The 20,694-nt window shown below is 43.9% G+C and overlaps 1 protein-coding gene across 1 annotated transcript in view; it reads left to right on the top strand.

Annotated features, from left to right (window-relative positions):
* Positions 1-16,608, top strand: part of TTYH2 (tweety family member 2) — an 83,488-nt gene extending 66,880 nt beyond the window's left edge. The window contains exons 12-14 of the mRNA XM_035104098.2: positions 695-880; positions 5,084-5,162; positions 12,776-16,608. Of these exons, the coding sequence (XP_034959989.2) occupies positions 695-880; positions 5,084-5,162; positions 12,776-12,856 (346 nt within the window). The 3' untranslated portion in view covers positions 12,857-16,608. The remainder of the gene's footprint in view (positions 1-694; positions 881-5,083; positions 5,163-12,775) is intronic.
* Positions 16,609-20,694: the final 4,086 nt, after the last annotated feature.

The raw sequence follows: 20,694 nt of genomic DNA, 5'->3' as shown, positions 1-20,694 counted from the left end.
GCATTTCGCAGAGCACTTAAGTCTGCTGCCGAACAACAGCCACCCATGTTTATAGGTCCCCCACAGCCATTAACTTGCCAGAAGCAAGCTGCAAGAACAGGGGCAGAGGAGGAGAGACCGAAACGAGAACAAGTGCAGTAAAGGGAGGCAACCAGGGGAGGCTCTCCAACACTTCTTCCAGCTACTCTCCTCTCTCTTTACGTTCCCATTGCTTGAATGCATCCATTTCTGACGATCCCCAGAACTCACAAGCTCCATGGCTTCCTTGCAGTATTAAAATAGAGGTTGTGAAGGAAGCCCAGCAGGGCTGCTTGTGCTGCTTTTTAAAAACGAACCACCCTTGGGGTTGAGTTTCCTGGGAGGCACTGGAGTCTTAGGTTTCGTATCAAGCAGCTGCATTTCAAGACTTTCTGCTTCCACCCTGGTTGCTGCTGATGCTGACATGAGGGACGCTGCCAGAAATCTCCAGATCTCTAAAACATCTGCCACGCCCAATTCTGCCTCCTCCTCCCTAGTCAGAAGTGGGGCGCTGAGTACCCTGCTTTTGGCAGTACTTCCAGTGCAACAAACTCCCCTGGCTCTTAGATGTAACCTTTTATTTTTATTTTGTTTTCTCGACAAGGCACTAGCTTCTGCTGGGCACGGCAGAGGTTGAGAGTCCGGTGTTAATTTATTCCCCTTTCCTTCTGACTAGGGACCGGGATTATGACGACATAGATGAAGAAGACCCCTTCAATCCGCAGGCCCGACGAATTGCTGCCCACAACCCCAGCCGGGGGCAGCTCCGTAGTTTCTGCAGCTACAGTAGCAGCCTGGGTAGCCAGACCAGCCTGCAGCCTCCAGCACAGACCATCTCCAACGCGCCAGTATCAGAGTACATGTGAGTACAAGATTCCTGGGGTACCAAAAGTCAGCACTGAGGCTCCTGTCCGGGTCTGTAGGATTCTCAAGGTCACTGCAGGGATTGGCTAACCTTTTTGGGTAGCCCGGTATGCTCAGGAGTGCCTCCCATCCTCTGCTCTCCATCCTTCGATACCATCTTTCCCTGCTGGGATTCATGCTGACTTTTCATATTTGCTTCCATCTTTCCATCCCTCTTTTGAGAACCATTGTGTTTCTCCATCCCACCTTCTCAACAGCTGGCAACCCAGTAGCCCTTCTAGACTTGATCCCTTGGACAGATGTTCCAGCCACCCAATGGGCGAGCCGTCTCTGGCTCACTGAAAGATATGGAGAAACAAAAGCTTTCCTTTTTGGAAGAAGTGTTTTTAAAGAGAAGCTTATAGACACAGACCCTGAAAAGCTAATGCAGTCATACCTTGGATCACGAATGCCTTGGTATTCGGGCGTTTTGGCTTCCAGACGCCGCAAACTCAGAAGTGATCGTTCTAGTTTGCGACCGTTCTTTGAAACCTGAATGTCCGATGGGGCTTCCGTGGCTTCTGATTGGCTACAGGAGCTTCCTGCAGCCAATCAGAAGCCACGCTTCGGTTTCCAAACGTTTTGGAAGTTGAACGGATTTCCAGAATGGATTCCATTCGACTTCCAAAGTATGACTGTATCTAGAGAAGATTTGATTTAACACAGTCTCTTGTCTTCTGTACTGTGTTAGCTTCTAAGTTAGCATCCTCTTTTACCAAGATGTGATATTTTCCCTCTTATTTTTATATTTGGGAGTTAGTTATCCAACAAGCGAGAAACATGTGGCTTCTCTGTTTTGAAAAGGCTCCATTTGATGTGAGGAGCCTTGCCCCCTTAGCTCCTCCTTGCTTCCTCCGCCTGATTCATTTGTTTTCCTCAGTTTTCATTCCTGGTAGATTGGAAGGAGATGATGAAGGAATGGCAGTAAACGAGGTTCAGGTTCATACTTCGCAAAAGAAGGCATGCATGACTACTGCCAGCCTTTCCATGTACCTCTTGCAATGTTTAGTTTCTTTAAAACAACATGTGTCATGGTACCATTTTCCTGCCCTCAGAGAGCAGTAGCCAGAGAAGTGTTGTTTGGTGGAGGAACCCTGAGGACATCTTTAGCTGAACATTACAAAGAGGCAAGGCATTGGTTGGGACTCAATTGGACCTCCAGTTCAAGCTTTATTATTAGAGTTGTATACTGGCATTCTTTTCCCACCCTTAAACATATCTGACACTGGAATGCCTTACCTGAGTTCTTCTTGATTGATTGTTTTGAAGGAGGTGGGAAACAGTCCTGGTAGAATGGATATTTGAAAGGTTTTAGAAGAGCATCCCTTTTCCTAGATCAGGCATCCCCAAACTGTGGCCCTCCAGATGTTTTGGCCTACAACTCCCAGGAACAGTGGTCAGGGATTATGGGAAATATAGTACAAAACATCTGGAGGGCCTAAGTTTGGGGATGCCTGTCCTAGATGGAAGAGTATGTGTTACCTGCATTTTACGCCATGTCTCAAAACACGCATTGCGTCCAGTATATCTTTTTTATTCTTTTCTAAATAATGAATGATGTCACATGACTGAAGAAGCCTCCGTCTCTCTTTCCTACAGGAAAGGGAAGCAGGGAGCTCAGCTGTTTGGCCACTTCCTCAGTCTTGGCACTCAAAAGTGAATGAGCCGGGGGTGTTGATACAGGGGGGCGCAAAGGCCCAGAACGATTTTGGGAGAGAATGAATTGGCGGGGTGATCTGGGTCACTAGGCAGAAGGATAAATTAAGTAACCTTAAATTATGTTAGGAGGCAATGAATGGGAGCAGTCGATGGATAATTGAGCTGATACGGAGCACGATCTGTTGCAAAGTTAATTGAGGGTAAATGAATTGAAGAGGAACTAGTTTGGGGTGATCTGGGGTGGGGTGAAAATTCATTGGAAGGATTTGCCTAGAAGGGGGTATTTGCTTGCCTTCTGTGACGTTTGAATTCTACATTTGCATCTGTGCATATAAATTAGCTTATGCACATTTGAGCCTGTGCCCTGAATCTTTTAAGTGCCTGGCAATGCCCAAGGCCTGAGCTGAGCAGCACCCAAACGAGCCACAACTTTCCAGCCAACATTGGAGCCTGGCAGGGGAGGTCATTGTACAACCCCTGGAAAGACCCCCTGCATATTTCCATAGCTCCAAGGTTAGGAGGAAGGCTGAGGCTTGTTTCTGCTCACCAGATGACGGCAGCACACTAGTCACGAGGAGTGCAGAGAGTGAAAATGTGGGTGTCTCACATCTGGAATGATCATTAAAGCCCAGATGAAGTTGTAGGATTTGAATCTTTAAAATAAAATGCATGTTTTGGAACAACGTTTTAAGTGTTTGCTAGCTTTGAAACTATTGTGCCCAAACTCTTCCTTGTTGCATGTGCCCAGTACATCTTGGGGAGGGGGGAGATTTTTACTTCCTGCACGTGTGTCCCTAATAATAACCTCAAGAAGCAGTCCTAACCAGCTGTTGCACATCTGGGACAAGTGGGAGCAGATTCACACGCCCCATTTCTAGCATGCAACAACAGTAAGTCCTTGCACGGAACATTCCCTCCTAAGACTTACCTTACCTCTTGCAAGTCTCCATGTGCATGGAGATTGGAACGTGGGGACAAGGTTTTCAAACAAGTCGTTTCCCTATGGACATTCAGAGATCGGTACAGTCTCGTGAATGGACTGTGGCACAATAGCACATGCATAGCTGCATGTGGTAGAATCGCTCGTGTCCTGCCTCCTGAGCTGCTGGCTTGTTTTGATTAAATCTTCATCAGGTTAGCACAGAGTTAACATTCCTTCTCTTTGCTTGGATAAGACTTGAGAATTGCTAGGCCCAGAGGTGGGTGGGCAGAAAGTGGGTTGCATCCCATTTTTATCTATCACTGGCCGACTTCTAGTAGACCAGTGGAAGTGTGTTTCCTCCTGTCATGTGGAGAGGAAAACACACACAGAGCCTTTAATTCATTGCTCTAGTCTCGCAGCTCTTGCTAACCTGCCCCTCACCTCCGCCAGCATCCCTCACTGAGGTAAACGGGTACCTCTAGAAAATGGAGGAGCTGCTTGCCAGTACGACTCCTTTCTGCTTCATAGGTTCCGCCTATAAAGGGCAGAGCTGTGGAAAGATCCAGATCTTGTGTCGGCTGGTACATTCCTCTATTCCTCACTCCTTGTTGTGGTGTGAGGTAAAGTAAAAGGGAAGATATTAGTCTTCTAGAAATCACAGAGGTCAACCGACTGAAATTCCCAGGTGTCAAAAAGGGTTGTTTATGTATGCCACTACTGCGGCCTGTGTTTCGTTAGGCCAGAAATGGAGAACAAGTGAGGTCCCAAACAATGAAAAGTGGCAATTTCAGTTGACAGAATCCAGGCACCCCCAAACTTTGGCCCTCCAGATGTTTTGGACTACAATTCCCATCTTCCCCGACCACTGGACCTGTTAGCTAGGGATCATGGGAGTTGTAGGCCAAAACATCTGGAGGGCCGCAGTTTGGGGATGCCTGGAATATGCGAAGCTTGCAGACTTAACATATAGAATAAGAGAACATAGAAGAACATACGTTCCAATAAGACTGGGAAAATGCTTATTGAGTATATGGGAAATAACTGTGTGCCGCTGAAAATGCTGGCAGCATTAAGATAAATTCAACAGTGCAAATAAGTTATGGTGGATGCAGTAATGGAATACTGAATGGTATGGTTTCTGTAAAATATGCAGGGATTTATGATATGTAAAATGAACCGTGAAAAGGGAAGATGGGAAGTCGTTGATATTTTAAGGATGTAAAAACGAGTAAATTGTAAAACAGAAAATTTAATAAAAGTTATGTACAAAAAAAGAAAGAAAGAAATCATAGAGGTCAACCCAACAGACTCTGGCTGACGTTCTGCCACCTCTGCACCAGGCCGGCAAAATTTCTTTAGTTGAATGGATTGTCTCTGCTTCAAAGAACAGGATTGGCATTATTAAAACCAGCCTTATTAAATTAGTGTCTCTTCTTTCCTTTCTTCCTCCTCTGTCCCTACCCACAACTCGAGTCGGTTGCTTGTGTAGGAATGTAATGGGGATTGTTTCCGAGCCGCAGGCTCAGAACGGAGTTCGTTTCAACAGACTGCCCTCCTGATCTTACTCCTCTCTACCTGCAGGAACCAAGCTGTGCTCTTTGGTGGGAACCCACGCTATGAAAACGTCCCACTGATTGGAAGAGGATCGCCTCCCCCCACGGTACGGTGGGCGTCGGAGGCCAAATCATTTTTATAACAGACCCTCTTTTTTATTATCATTTCCTCTGCTTTTACTAACCTCTCTATATTGAAATGCATTTTTTGAAAAATAATATTTTAAAAAATAAAAAAAACCGGGACGAGGAAGCCTCCTGCTTTTTGTCAAACGCCAAAATAGTTTTGTTTCTGATGCTAGAGATGAGGAAAAGAAGCCTGGGGGGGGAACCTCCCCTGAATGCACACCTTTCAGGAATTCAGATTCTTATCTGCTGGAAGGTGAAAACTGCTGCAAGAAGTCCAGCTTTTTTGAGTCCGGCATTTCTTGTTCCCACAGCCGTTTTAGCTCTCTCTCACCTTTTGGCAACACAGGGTGCAGTCCATTGAGACTGCATCCTTGCAGGCTAGCTATGGGCAGCTTTGTAGCAATAGGGCAGAGAGCAACTCTGTGTTATAGTACTGGTACTTCGCAGCCCATGGTGTGAGGTTATATCCTGCAAACGCTTGCCGATTTTGCCAATAGATGTCTATGACTTATCTATGTGTTGTGTATATTAGCATGTGACACAGTGCCATAAAAAAAACCCTGTTTGCATTTAAGATTGTGTTCAACTGCTCAAGTTCTAACCATCGAGTCCAGGCATCCCCAACCTGCGGCCCTCCAGATGTTTTGGCCTACAACTCCCATGATCCCTAGCTAACAAGGCCCAGTAGTCAGGGATGATGGGAATTGTAGTCCAAAACATCTGGAGTGCCGAAGGTTGGGGATGCCTGATCTAGAAGATGAGTATATACTCTTTGCTTGCTTCCCCCCTTCCTTTTTTTTTAAAATAATAATCCTTCCCTGTTTTTCTGAAAACTTGCTTCGCTCTTAAGCAAAAGCTCTTTATTAAGTTTGGCATAACGTTCCTTTGAAACACATCTTGCCTGCTAACTTTTGCTTTGTTTTTGCATCTACTGTTTTGGAGCTATGTTGCCCTTCAAGAGTAAGTTGCTTATCTGTTTTCTGTTTGTATCTTTTCTTGGTTTTGGGGCTGAAGTTGGCTTATTTCCCCTCCCTGGTGATTTCCCGTCACTTCCCTGTGTGCTGTACGTTTCCCCTGACCCTCATAAACATGGGAACCTCCAGAATTCAAAGGGTTCCGGTATTCTTTTGATTTGCAGTAGGTGTGCTTAGTTTAGTGGATTCCATTGGATGAAACTGGAGGTTTCCCCCAGAATGGGATAATGCAAAAAAGAAAGCTTGGTAGGCACCCAGAATTTCAGGCTGCTAGAGTTGCCTCCCATGAGATTTCGCATTACTGAGGCCTGCTGCATACTATACTTTTCCATCTATAAGACGTCCCCATGTATAAGACGCCCCCCCCTATTTTGGGGGACTCAAATTTAAGAAAATGGGGGGAAATGGCACGGAGTTGTTGAGCTTTTGGGGGGGGGAATTACCTTGGGTGGTTGAGCTTTTTTAGGGGAGATTGCTGAAAATCGCTCGACTGCATGCATCACGAAATCCACCTCCTGTCTGTCCCATCACTGGAAGAAGCTGCCAATCTCCCACCCAACTGCCAGAGCGTCAGCCAGTCAACACCACCCATTGACACAGCAACCAATAACACGCACAATAGCCGCTGACAGCCACGGCAGCAACCAATCAAACGTCCACCCTACGCACTTTCCATGTATAAGATGACCTCCACTTTTTAGCATGATTTTTAAAGAAAAAAAACGTAGTCTTATACACGGAAAAGTACAGTATAATTTGGGGAATGGTGTAGTAATTAGAGCAGGCATAGGCAAACTCGGCCCTCCAGATGTTTTGGGACTACAACTCCCATCATCCCTAGCTAACAGGACCAGTGGTCAGGGATGATGGGAGTTGTAGTCCCAAAACATCTGGAGGGCCGAGTTTGCCTATGCCTGAATTAGAGCAATTTAAAAATAATAATTAAAAAAACACACCCCGTTGATTAGTTTACAGGCCAAATGATCCCCAACACTCAGCATGCTGAGAACCTGTGAAGTGAATAGGGTTGATTGTTGTTATTTCGGTATAAACATTTGACAAGCAAATGCTGCTTTAAATAGACAATTAGTAGAAGCTCTTCAAATATGATACAATGAAACATTAATGCTGCAGTTTCATTCTGCTTTACCCAGCTAGGGATTCCCCCCTGTGCTTCATAGACCAATTCCCATGGAGTTTACTCATGCTAATCCAGGCATCCCCAAACTTCGGCCTTCCAGGTGTTTTGGACTACAATTCCCACCATCCCTGACCACTGGTCCTTTTAGCTAGGGATCATGGGAGTTGTAGGCCAAAGCATCTGGAGGGCCGCAGTTTGGCGATGCCTGTGCTAATCTATTGCACGAGAAATGGGGGGGGGGAGAGTAGTGACACCTTAAAAGACAAAAAGATTTATCATGGTTTAAGTTTTTTGCAGACAAAAGTGGGGGTAGAAGGGATGAAACGTTAATGGCAATTTTAAAAGTCAGGATCCTGCAGGAAGCTGCCATGTTGGAGTTCATTGGCAGGTTTGATGGCAGCAGAACGGGACTCAATGGGGATTTGGAATGGCTTGGTCACTTGCAGAAAGCAATAATCTTTCTCTGCATGCTTTATGTGCATTATTCATCATCAGGAGTTGATCCTCCTCACTCTGCATCCTGAACTCTTTTGACTGAATTTCCTTTGCAACTCATGCTCATAACGTGGCAGTCTCTTTGCATGCATGCCTTGTGCCCCTCTGGCTTCACTTTGCAATAACAACTTTCCACTATCACCACTTGCCAAATGAGGACAGAACTTTGTGCATGTGATGAAGCGGGCTCTGTCCCACGAGGGCTTTCGTCACTGGGAATTTGTTGGCCTTGAAGGTGCTGCAAGACTCTCTCTGTTTTTTTCCTCGTGCAAACAGTGCCCTGCCTCTTTCTGAGTTAAAGAGCTCGATTTAGAACAGAAAGGGAGGGGGAAATTAGGAAGTCCCGTTTTCAAGCAAAGCGAACGGCGCCTGAGGGCACCAAACACCTGTTCTTATTGAATTAGACCAGGCTTTCCCAAACTTGAGTCTCCAGATGTTTTTGGACTACAGTTCCCATCATCTCTGACCACTGGTCCTAGGGTTGATGGGAGTTGTAGTCCAAAAGCAGCTGGAGACCCAACTTGGGAAACCATGAATTAGATGTACATATTGGCCAATTAGAGAAGGAATTACATTCTAACTATAAAATCGCCACTGGAATAACTCCAAAGTAACAAAAACAAAAAAAAATGCATCAGTAAAACACTTTTCCTTCATTTAACAAAATTACACAATTACCCTTTGGGCTTATTTTGCATCATCCAGTAGTAACTCAGTTTAGAGCATTGCTGCAAATTATATTTTTGATGCAAGCAGGATACTGAGCCTCTTTGATAACATTATTTCATTCACCTCAAATGTGACTAAATCAGTGATGGGGGACCAGCAGCTCTCCCATTTCGTTTCATTTTTTCCATTTCACTTTTAATCTGTATACCGCCTTTCTATATTACTATACACCAGGCGGTTTACAAGCTGAAGAAACAACAAAGATCGCATGCGCCTTATAACAAATCTGTTCCAATACAGAATTGTCATAATAGGAACATAACTTTCAAATAATCAACTTGTATCAAATAAAGTAATGTTCAACCATCCATCAGAATATAATAGTGCAAAATAAAATTAAATATCAGGGAGCAATAATTAAACAAACTCGCTCTTAACAATTACAATTAATAATTTCTACTTATCAAACCTTTATTAGGCATTTTGCAAATAAAACCATAAAAGAGAAAATAACATATAAAAGCCTTGAAATATATATAAAGAGGCAGGAGTTGGCTACATACATGTATCATAGCTGCCAAGTTTTCCCTTTTCTCACGAGGAAGCCTATTCAGCATTAGGGAAAATCCCTTTTAAAAAGGGATAACTTGGCAGCTATGACATATATATATATATACATGTAGAATCTGTGGTTTTCCTTGTTAACCTGCTCCTTGGAGGACTGCTACCAAAAACTCGGCTACCCCCGCCGTTACCCTTTGGTCAACATCAGATAGGCAGAATCCCACACTTTCACCTTGCTGGGGTTCCACACCACCCAAAAGAGGGGACAGCACACGTTGACTGTACAATGGGCAATGAAAGAGAATATGCTCTACAGTGTCCTGGACATTCATAGAACATCTCTTGTTTCTAAACTGCAATCAATAAAAAATAACAGCAAGTCGCAGTGCGTAAAATAACACCATACAAATTGAGAAGCAAAGACACACAACTTATTGGAAAATATATATCCCTGAACTCCTTTCTTCACAGCTGCTTCTGCTGTTCCTAAAGTCTTGGTTTGGGAAAGCTCCATGTGTAGCTTCATCAGTAGGTGGGAACCAAGACCCTGGGCTGTGCATCAGGACTGCCACCCTGATGGTAATTCAAAAAGAGCAGAAGAGCTGCACTTAGAATGCAAGCATCCGCGACATCCCTTTTTTTAATCCTAAGTGACAGTCGTTCCTTCTTTTTACGGGAACTATTTTTAAATCGGGTGTTTAAACATTGGGACTCTGCTGTTGCAGAGGTTGGAGCTGCAAAAGCTCAAGGGTGATGATGAAACTGTGAGTGCAGTCGGATTAATTCAAACCCCTCCCTCACACTCTGAACAGCCCAATTTAAATGGAATTTAAATCCCCCAAGGAAAGGCTTTTGAGCTTTTTTTGAGCTGCAGAAAAATAAGACTGTGAATCATTTTCCTTAATGCTGCGATTTGGAAGACGCTCTTTTCCCTCAACACAAATTTTTCAGACCTGACACCTAAAAAAAACAACCCACCTAGCTAGCTGAGATGGCAATATTGGTTTGTCCTGTTTCTTTTAAACAAAACTTAACCGTGTGGCTCTGGAGCTGGCTTTACAAAGTTCTTGAAATGGAAAGGAGTTGGTTTTTTTCATAGGAAAGCTCAAAATGTGGCTTTATACACTGAAGACTGGTGAGGTGTCATGAGTTTTCCACTTTTAAAAACCAATATGTTTAAATCAGGCATCCCCAAACTGCGGCCCTCCAGATGTTTTGGCCTACAACTCCCATGATCCCTAGCTAACAGGACCGGTGGTCAGGGAAGATGGGAATTGTAGTCCAAAACATCTGGAGGGCCAAAGTTTGGGGGTGCCTGGTTTAAATGAAGGCCCAGCCTCCCCAAACAACCACTAGTGCAATAAGAATAAATGCACGAGTGGTTGTATTGGGTTATAAACATCAGCTACAAAGCTGGGAAAGCCCTGGTGGAAAGCAAATAAAAAATAAAAAATGGCGGTGGGTAAAGGTGGAACTTCAGGAACAAAAAAGCTTTCAGAAAAAATCCTTAGGTTCCTCAGTTAAATTAAACTGGATCTCACTGCATTTTCCTGTCCGTTGGGTGAGAATGGCTGCTTCAAGAAGCTGGACTTTTGGGTCCTACTTTTTTTTGCCACCATAAATTTGCCTCAAACATTCTCCTCAGGAACATTTAGAAATAGACATTTTTTTAAAATGAGAGGAGTGTGGGGAGAGGGAGAAGTTATGGATGATCCTTGACTTTTGCCTCTTGACTTTTAACCACATTCAAGAAGCTAATGGCAGTGGATGCTGTAAATGAGAGAAGAAATCTGCTGCAGGCCCTTGTGATTTATTTGCATTTGTGTACCTTCTCTCTCCTCACCCCACCAAAAAAAAATATGTTGCGGTTTTATCCTTGCAACAACAACCTTGTGAGCTAGGCTTTGAGAGAGGAGAATATCATACTTGCCTGTGTCTTTTTATGGGACTTCCTAGCATTTTGAGCCCATGTCTTCCTGATCCAAAACCAAAACTTGATTTGCTAAAATCACATTGGCTGCTGAATACTAAGAACATCTGACATCTCTACAACAGAAGCAGCATCTGGGGGGTACATGGAGGGCCCACCCAACGCACATGGGACTGCAGCAAGTTCAAGTTCGATTTTTATTACAGCAAAAGCCAGCAATACAGAATATCATAATTCCAAACAAAAGAAAATCAGCAATAACATCACCAGAAATAGAACAATTAACACAAAAGGAAGTTGCAATGTGTCACTCAATAGAAGGGATTTACGTTTCTTAATAGCTAAAGTGCAGAATTTGGCCACATCATATGACACTGGGCTTGAGGAATCTTCCAGAAGGAATTTTCGTAAGATTTCAGGGTGGGGTGGGGAATTCCAATTAATATTGTAAGGGTGTAAATTTTGATAAAAGGGGTAAAATAAGTCGAGCTTGTTCTTCACTATAAAATTCACAAAATAAAAGAATGTGAGTCACAGATTCTACCTTGTTAGACATGCAAGGGCAAAGGCGCTCATGAATTGGTACCCGCATAAATTTGCCGTACAGCACTGCTGAGAACTGCAGCATATTTATTGGGGGGACTGAGGGTCAGTTCTCTGGAAATGGCCATAGAATAGTTTCTACCTTTAATAAGCTTATACAGGATAGGGTAGACAGAATGCAGGATTCAGGCCATCAGTGGACCACTGACTAATACACCTCGTCTAATACACGGAAAAGTACAGTATCTTGTGCTAGGTAGACCTTGGTCCAAAACACAAAGGTAACACTCATTCTCTTAAACAAGAGTGCATACTGGCACTTACCTGGCACTGGTTACTTATGCCTTAACTATGAAAAGATCCTGAGTATGCAGCCTTGCTTTTTAATTTTGACATATGTTGACAGGCTACTGGGATTCTAGTAAAATGAAGTCTGCGGCCTCAGTTTGTACTACAAAGAGTGCAAGCCTGAATCTTAACGGGGGTTGTATCCAGTGAAGTCGTCCTGCTAACAGCGCAAGGAGTTCTGCCTACGGAACAGGACTTCCTGCCTTCATTCCCATGTCCCCGTCCCCCACCACTGCCACCCGATCTGCTTCAGAGGGTTGGAAGAACTCGCAGAACAGATTTTAGAGAAGGGGGTCATCATTTTCATCTGTAGCTGGAGGAAGGAATTTACTGTGACGATTAAAAAAAAAAGTTGTCAGTAATTTACCCAAACGAAATAAAACCGGCATAGTTAGCAGATGAGTTTTGTTCCATGTGTCTAAATATGTGGCACTTTCAAAACAGATGGTCCTCCTCTCTGCCCACTGTTTTGCCTGTAACTCTTGGGTGGAGAAAACGTAGGTCCTTAATTTTCAGTGGCATGTTTCGTGTGCTTTCAACTTCCCCCACCTATCCTGCTTTCTTTTCCAAATAACACCAGGTCCATTCCCCCCTTGCCAGCATTCCCCTCTCTTTTTCTGGGTGCTTTTCTATCGCCGCCTCATTTCACTCCACCCGCTGCCAATGGTTGGGATGTTGTTTCATAGCCACATGAGACCTAGATTGAAGCACAACGTAGCTTCCAAGAGTCCTGAACTGTTTTTGCAGCATCCCATGTTCTTTCTGCAGGACTTCTTATTTTAAAAACACACACACACACACACATTTAATGGTGGGGTTGGGGAGGATGGTCATCTCATAGTCTTTGTCAGTTCGATCCTAAGCCGTTGCAGTTGAGAACTGCAAGATGCATAATTCCTGTCCCCCTTCTCTCTCTCCTCTCCCTAGTATTCTCCAAGTATGCGAGCCACCTATCTATCGGTTAATGATGATCACAGGCGACAGCACGGCCCCGAATTTCCAGCCTAGCACTCACCTTGTAGACAAAAGCCCACAACAAACCATGTTGCTATAGTGGGAAACCCAGTGACAACTTGAAGGCGCACGGACAGCAGGGGAAAGAGAATTGCCTCCACAGCGATGCAGAAGGGCTCTCTGAGAGGGAGTTGGCTGAAGAAGACACCCGCTGGCACTATGGGTAACCTTCCAGGGATTATCCCAGGTGCTCGACCGACGGCCTTTTCTCTCTCACAATGTTTAGTCTTCCTCCCTCGCACATGAAGGATGGTACCCAGTGCTTCCATCCTTTGAGGGAACTGCTCCGAAGTCTCCTCGACTCGCCATTTCCTCCTGATCCCTTCCTGCCACCAGTGCATTGCCCTCCCCAAACCTCTTTTTTTTTTTTTTGGTGGAGACGGGGTGAAATTAGGGTTTGGACTGTCAGAAGTTTATGCACAGGCTTTCCCTCTGCACTGACTTGAGGGCTAGGTTCCCACCCCCATTGTTGATGGTGTGGTTCGGGCTTCTTTTTTTGTTTTTGTTCGTTTGATTGTTTTATTAAGAGCAAATAACAAAGACCAGTACACTGTACAAGTAAAAAACAAACAAACACTGATCCGCGGCGTACAGTGAGCTAAGGGAAGTTGGGCTGCTTTCCACGAAAGAAAAACACACCCCACTTTTTGGAGTCAAACGCTAGAGCGAATTTTCTTTTTTTCCCCTCTAGAGAGGTCTCTGCACAAAAAAAAAAAGCCTATTTCTGGCTGCTACTTCATCATCTCCATTGCCCTTTTCATAGCACCTGTTTGGTGTAGAATGGTACGAGATTCACGCTCAGTGTTCTCCCTTCGTCATCGGTTACTAGAATTAACATACAGTTCAGCCAACATTGCTTCGATGGCCTCAGGTATTATTTAGAACAAACTGGGTTTGTTTTGTTCTTTTATGCATTTTGTTTGTTCTTTGTATTACAATAATTGTTGTTATTCTTTCCAGTGTTTTTATATCGGCTATCCAAAGAGCATAACCTCTTTCTCTCTCTCTCTCTCTTTCTTTTTGTCTTTTAAAAGATTTTTATTATTATTAATTACATGTGAGGTGAGTTATTTTTTAATATGTTGAATAATTTACAAATTTCTGTTTTTAGCACTGATTTTTCTTAATCAAATGCCATTGCCCGTGCAGGAGAAAACTTTGACGTATTCAAGCATTCTTTTCTCTCAGTGCGCTGGGGCAGGGCGGGGCGGGGTGGATAAAAATAACAATGAAAATTGGGTTGGTATGTAGTAGGGAGAAATGGCTCTGACCATTGCCAAGAAGGTGCCGCTGACAGACAATGTCCCTTGAGAGTAATGTCTCGTCTGTTTTTGTCCAGTCGTGGACTATGGAACACCTACTGTCTTTAGAGACTCTTGAAAGTTATCGATGCTAATCGAGGGAGTCCTTTTAAACTAGAACTGGTGCTCATCACTGCAGCGATTGTAGCACAACTTTGGCTGTCAATAGAAATGGAACGCGATTTCCCATTTCCACCCAGTACTGAAGAGAGGGATTCTCTTTTGCCCTTCTTCTGTGTCTCTGAGTTAAGTCCAGCTCATGGACATAGCCAGGATTTATTGGGGGGGGGGGCCACAGGACACCCGCCTGTCATCACCCTCTGTCTAGCAGATTTCGGAATGAAATGTCTCAACAACAACCATTTTAAATTGCTTTCTTTTTTTTGACCTCAAGTGCTCAGAAAAATCTGTCAAAAATCTCCAGTCATTTGAAAACTAGGAATTTAAATGAAAAATTAACGTCAGGGAGTGCTTTTCATGCGGTATGTTTTGCAAAATTACAAAGGGCACATCTTTTTTCATCCTTTAAAAAAAAAACTAAAACAAGTTTTCTTGGACTGGCTGAAAACCTTTTCAGCACTTCCTTCTCAAATTTCTCTCCCCCCCCCCAAGTTTTCTGTGCACCCTCAGTGAGCCCCGCCCATTGAGACGCTCATTGAGAGTCCATCGTTGACCTTAACCAGGTCTTTACTCTCCACAGGGTACTGGATGAATGGCTGAGCAAGGGCCTTTTTCATGGTAAAAGAGTAAAAGATTTCTGCCACTTTTACTAGGTCCGCTGTGTTCAGCTCTTTTAACTGCTCTTTGCTGAGTTTCTTCTCCTTCCGCATGGTGAACCACAGCTCAGCTTCGGAGTCTAAATCTTGCAACTTATAAAAAACTAAAACTTACTTTTAGCTAAGTTTTTTATTTATTTACTTGATTCGGGCGGGCAGCTGGCACGCACGCACACACACACACACTGCTCCCCTAGCTATGCCCATGGTCCAGCTGGCAATGGATGAATTTCTGGGGGGGGGGAGAGAATCCAAGTAGGTCTAAATCAGGCACCCCCAAACTTCGGCCCTCCAGATGTTTTGGACTACAATTCCCATCATCCCTGACCACTGGTCCTGTTAGCTAGGGATCATGGGAGTTGTAGGCCAAAACATCTGGAGGGCCGCAGTTTGGGGATGCCTGGTCTAAATGGATGAGTGGAATGTCAGTTCACTTCCAGGACATCCTTTTACTCAGGGGTAGTCAGTGTGTTGCCGTCTAGATCAGGCATAGGCAAGCTCTGCCCTCCAGGTGTTTTGGGACTATAACTCCCATGATCCCTAGCTAACAGGACCAGTGGTCAGGGATGATGGGAATTGTAGTCCCAAAACATCTGGAGGGCCGAGTTTGCCTATGCCTGCTCTAGATGCTGTTGGAATTCCACCTCCCACCACCCTTGTGGATTCTCCTTCCTTGGAAGTTTTTAAGCAGAGGTTGGATAGCCATCTGCCATGGATGCTTTAGCTGAGATCCTGGATTGCAGGCGGTTGGGCTAGAGGACCCTTGGGTTTCCCTTCCAACTCTACAACTCTATGATTCTATCCCTGACCCATGGGCCAATCTCACTGGGGCTGGTGGGAGCTGATTTCAACAACGTCTGGGAGATTCTACGTTGGCCACTCCTGCCTTACAGGTCTGGTTTCAGCTTTTCCCAAAATCCGTTTTAACTCTCCCCTCCCTTCTTTCGTTGGTGAGGTCAAATTTGCTCAGGCAGATTTTCCCAATGAACTTGCTCCACATTTTGTACCTTGGTGTCGCAGGAACAGAAAGCAATATATATAAGCCCTTCTCGTGGGAAACACAAAGGTGCGACAGTTAACCCACACCAAAGCACAACAACTAAAAATAAAAAAAGGCCAGAAAGCGTTTGTCAAACCTGGGCAATTGGCAGGATTTCCCTTGAGTAATGCCTCGCCCACTTTTCTCCAGCAATGGGCAGGATTGCAAGGGAGACTTTTCAAGCAGCATCAGCCTGGCTGAGTAGCATTTGGGCTGCACAAATGCTTCAGAAATGCTTCTGCCCAACCACTGCCCACGATCTAAGAGTGCTAAAAAACTGCAGAGGTACAAAAAGTTGCCCTCCTAAGGTTTTAATTACTTGACATCAACGACTCACTGTGTCTTTTATCAAGGATAACTTGTACATATCATGTATGGCAACATAATTTATACATTCATCTTATATGTGGCTGTGTACAACTTCTTAAGGCATGGGGGGCGGGGAGAGCCCTGGTTTTACGCTGTTTAATCGTCTCATTGTAACGATGCCGTTCAGTACTTTTTTAAATAAATAAAAAAAACCGCATGCGAGCTAACCTCATCTCGGGCTCCTTTTGGAGCTGTGCCTGATTTGTATGTACTGACTGGGAAATGAATAATAAACACTTGTACTAAAATAAAAATTAAAAAGACCTTCCGCTTTCCTGTGTTCTCAACAGAGTCCTTGGCTCCTCCGGTACAGAGCCATGCGCTTGCGATTAGCTGTTATTAGATTTGTCTCTGGCAGGGACAATCTCATGGGTTCAAAGGCCTGAGTAAATTGGGTACCATTTGGCTTCATGAAACACGCCCTCGTTCTCAAACTTGACAAGCTCCGGGGGGGGGGGGAGAGATTCCGTTCAAGGTCACGGGGAAATAAAATGAGAGCCTGTGGTTGTGCAGATTGCCGGATATTGCGGGTTGAATTGCACAGCAAAGAACAGAATATACCGTAGCTCTTTCTTTGGCACCCTCCGACATTTCTCCGATGAAAACAGAGGCATCTCCTCCAACATTTCTCCAGTGAAAACAGGCTCGCCGTCGCCTTAAGGAAAAGCGGGACATTCTGGGATCAAATCAGAAACCAGGGCGGCTTCTGTAACTCTGGGACTGTCCCTGGAAAATAGGGACACTTACAGGGTCTGGATTTGGTGACTTTCACCCATGCCTTCATAATAGTGAGGCTTTGCAAGTTTTGCTTCACATAGGATGAGTTGGTGCAGAACGCAGCTAGTGGCACAGCTAGGTAATTTAAGACCCTGGACTTAATGGTCTTCCGACGGAGGCAGAGGATTTAGACAGTATTATTTCAGTTGTGGAGCACACAATTTACGTTCCATGCTTTACATCTTTTTTTTTCTTTTAATTGCTTTTTATTGAGTTTTAAGTTGGTTATTCATATACATATTCCATTCACTCTTTAACATACATTGCACACATATAAAAACCAAACAATAACAATATTTCTACACAAGTGACTTCCCACCACCTCAGTACGGCTTCTTCTGTCTTTTTTCAGCTGTTGTTTTTCATTATTGCCTTTTTTAATACATAATAATATATATTCTCTATCTGATCTTTACTTTGCAAAATTTAGTCGAAACACATCAAGGGTTTTATCTGAGAACAATGTTTTCCCAGATAATCTTCTACACGTTCCCGCTCCTTTTCGAGTTTTTGGTTTGGTTGGTTCCTAATCGCCTCTGTCATTCCTGCTCAGTCCGAATACTCATACAATTTACCATTCCTCCTTTGTTGGTGTCCTGTTCCCCTTCCAATTTCTAGCGATTAACATTCTTGCTGCTGTTGCAGCACATAGGAACACCCTTTGTCATTTGAAATATCAAATGCCATAATGCCTAGAAGAAAAGCTTCAGGTTTCTCCTCAAAAGTTTGTCTGAACATCTTTTTAAATTCATCATAGACGGTGTTCATTTTGCCACAACCCCACCACATGTGGTGCATCGTTCCTTCCCCTTGATTACACCTCCAGCATAGATTTGACTTTGATTTTTATATTTTGGCAAACTTGCTGTGTAACACGCCGTGAATTTTAAACCTTTTTGCTATAGTCTTTCCCAATCCTCCATCTGTATGGAGTTCCTTCTTTACATGTGTGTCTGCCTTCATGATACATGAGACCAAAAAAACAAATGGAACCATTTGCCCTCCCTGGCTAAAAAAAAATAAAATAAATGTGTTGAGCATGTGCAGCTTGGCATTTTCAATTCATAGCTAGAACCGTCATGGCTACAGGAATGGAAGGAAATGTGCTTCTGCTGCCGCGATGGTAAAAAAACATTTACTTGGAGTGAGTACTGTTTTGCTGTAGAAAAGGATAATGCATTTTTATAGTAAAAAATAATAATAAAATGAACATTTGTAACCATGTACATGCTCAGCAGCCATCCCTTGACTATTAAATGTGTTGTTGTTTTAAAAATGCTGTGGTAATGAGCTTAAGCTCCAGTGTGTCTATGCCAGTCAGGAGTCCTAGTCCCACTGACTCCATCACCTGCCAATTTGGGGGGGGGGGCAATTGCATAGTCCTGGATATCAGCCCTAAAGCCTAGCCTTCTCTGCACCACTATCACTGAGTGCCCTTGCATGGATGAGTCAGTGTGAGGATTTTTGTGCCATTGTGTTGTATGTGACTTTCAAGCGCACTTTGAGTCACTGATTTTATTTATTGATGTTTATTTTTAAAATTAAACCCTGCTTTTCCTCCCAAGAGTCTAGGGCAGAGTATGGGGCTTTCTCTTCTTCCCCAACCCCCTTTTTTTACTCTCACCAACCCTTCTTGTTGTTTAGTTGTGTCCAACTCTTCATGACACGACAATAAACGAACAAACCCTTACAGATAGATGAAGGCAAGAGATAGTGACTAGTCCAAACTTACCCAGTGACCTTTGTGAGGTCTCACTAGCCCAAATCCTACATAGCACTGGCTTTGACCTTCCAAACTCTGAAAATACTTGACGTTCTCCTTCCCTTGGCAACAAGACAGCTCTTGGAGATGCCATCTTTGTATTACATGGCAGTAAGAAGCATTCTTTGGGGCTGCCCCAGGCAAGTCTTCCCCTTGGGAACTTGCCTAAATATCTTTCAGAAGACATTTCCAGTTTGGTTGGCTTTTGGAAGCAAAGGTTAAACCAGCAGGCTTTAGTATGTTGGTGTGTTGCTTTTTTGAACTGGGTTTTAAATGTTAGTGGGGTATTTTATATTTGCATTTTGAATGTATTGTTCTCCCACTCCCCAGCCCTTCCGAATGCAGAGGCATTTATTTACATTTTGCGGTTCAGAGTTGGGCAAGGTTCTTCTCAACAGGTATTCCCAACAGTTTTCGACGGATTGGTGTAGAACCCAACAATCGATAATGTGAGTCTTGCAGGTAATCAGTCAACAATCTGAAGTAAGAGATACAACACAAGTCCGTGGAAATGTTTTGCTTTCGCTTCAGCTGTCGGAACCAAAGGTTGATCTGTTCATGGCAGTGCAAAAATGTAGGGACCACTCTTAATAATATGCCTGTGGTTTTAATTCTCTCCTTTGCAGGCAAAAAGGCAAACTACACTTAGGTTTCTTGGTGCAGCTTGCCTGGCTTTGATTAAAACTTGACACCGTATATTCTGCGGATCTGTTATAAGGACTGCAGCGTTGCATTTTTCCAGCGCCTCAACACAGATCGCAGGGTATCTGCTTTCCGATTAGAGAAATAACTTACAAATTGACGGCCCAATGCAAACTCTGCTCTTGAGACCTACAGTAGTTTTGGATTTCCACTGCTGGCTTATTTCCTCTTTCTAGTCAGGGAAGGAAGTGCCACGCAGCCCGGTGGATGCAGACCCTAATATTTTGGATGCTGAAGCTACCCTGGGGTTGAGGCACAAAGTAAGCATCTCTATGTATGGTCTATTTTGCTTTAAGGGATGATCCTGGACAAAGAGATGCTTTGACGTGTATTCCAATTCTTCAGCCGGTGAGAAATCTGAGGTGTGGAATATGCTGGGATTGGGGTTTTTTTGGAAGGAGATCACTGGGCGCTTTGTAATATATGGCACACAAATACAGGTGGAAGCATAGGTGGAGATACAAGCTGAACTCCAGCAGATATCCCAAAGTTCACTGGTTCCCTATCAGATTTCTAGAGGGAAGCATTAAAAATGTTAGCCTCCAGAGTAAATTCTCTCTCTCTGTGTGTGTGTGTGTGTGTGTGTGTGTGTGTGTGTGTGTGTGTGAGAGAGAGAGAGAGAGAGAGAGAGAGAGAGAGAGAGAGAGAGAATAAACAAACAAACAAACCAGTTGGTTCTTTTTTTACATTACCTCCACACTCAGGGGAGAGGAAAGAAATATAGTCTCTCTTTTGCCTTTTATATCTAAAGAATCATGGTTGGAAGAGACCCAGATAATCATTTAGTCCAACTCTATAATCTTGCAACCAATTTCATACTAACCTCACGGCGCGATAATGGAATATAGTATGTCTGAAATGGGTATTGGAATATGGTTCATATTTCCATTTCTGAAACTAGCCAATGAGTGAACAATTGCTATGACATTTTTAGGGCTAAACAATAAAACTGGTGTAGGTAAAAAAGGTAAAGGGACCCCTGACCATTAGGTCCAGTTGTGACCGACTCTGGGGTTGCGCGCTCATCTCGCATTATTGGCCGAGGGAGCCAGCGTACAGCTTCCAGGTCATGTGACCAGCATGACCTGTCTGGCAAACCAGTCTGG

Source organism: Zootoca vivipara, chromosome 2, assembly GCF_963506605.1.
Source record: "Zootoca vivipara chromosome 2, rZooViv1.1, whole genome shotgun sequence".
Lineage (NCBI taxonomy): Eukaryota > Metazoa > Chordata > Lepidosauria > Squamata > Lacertidae > Zootoca > Zootoca vivipara.
The sequence above is the reverse complement of the archived record's forward strand: the minus strand, read 5'-3'. Positions and strand labels throughout refer to the sequence as shown.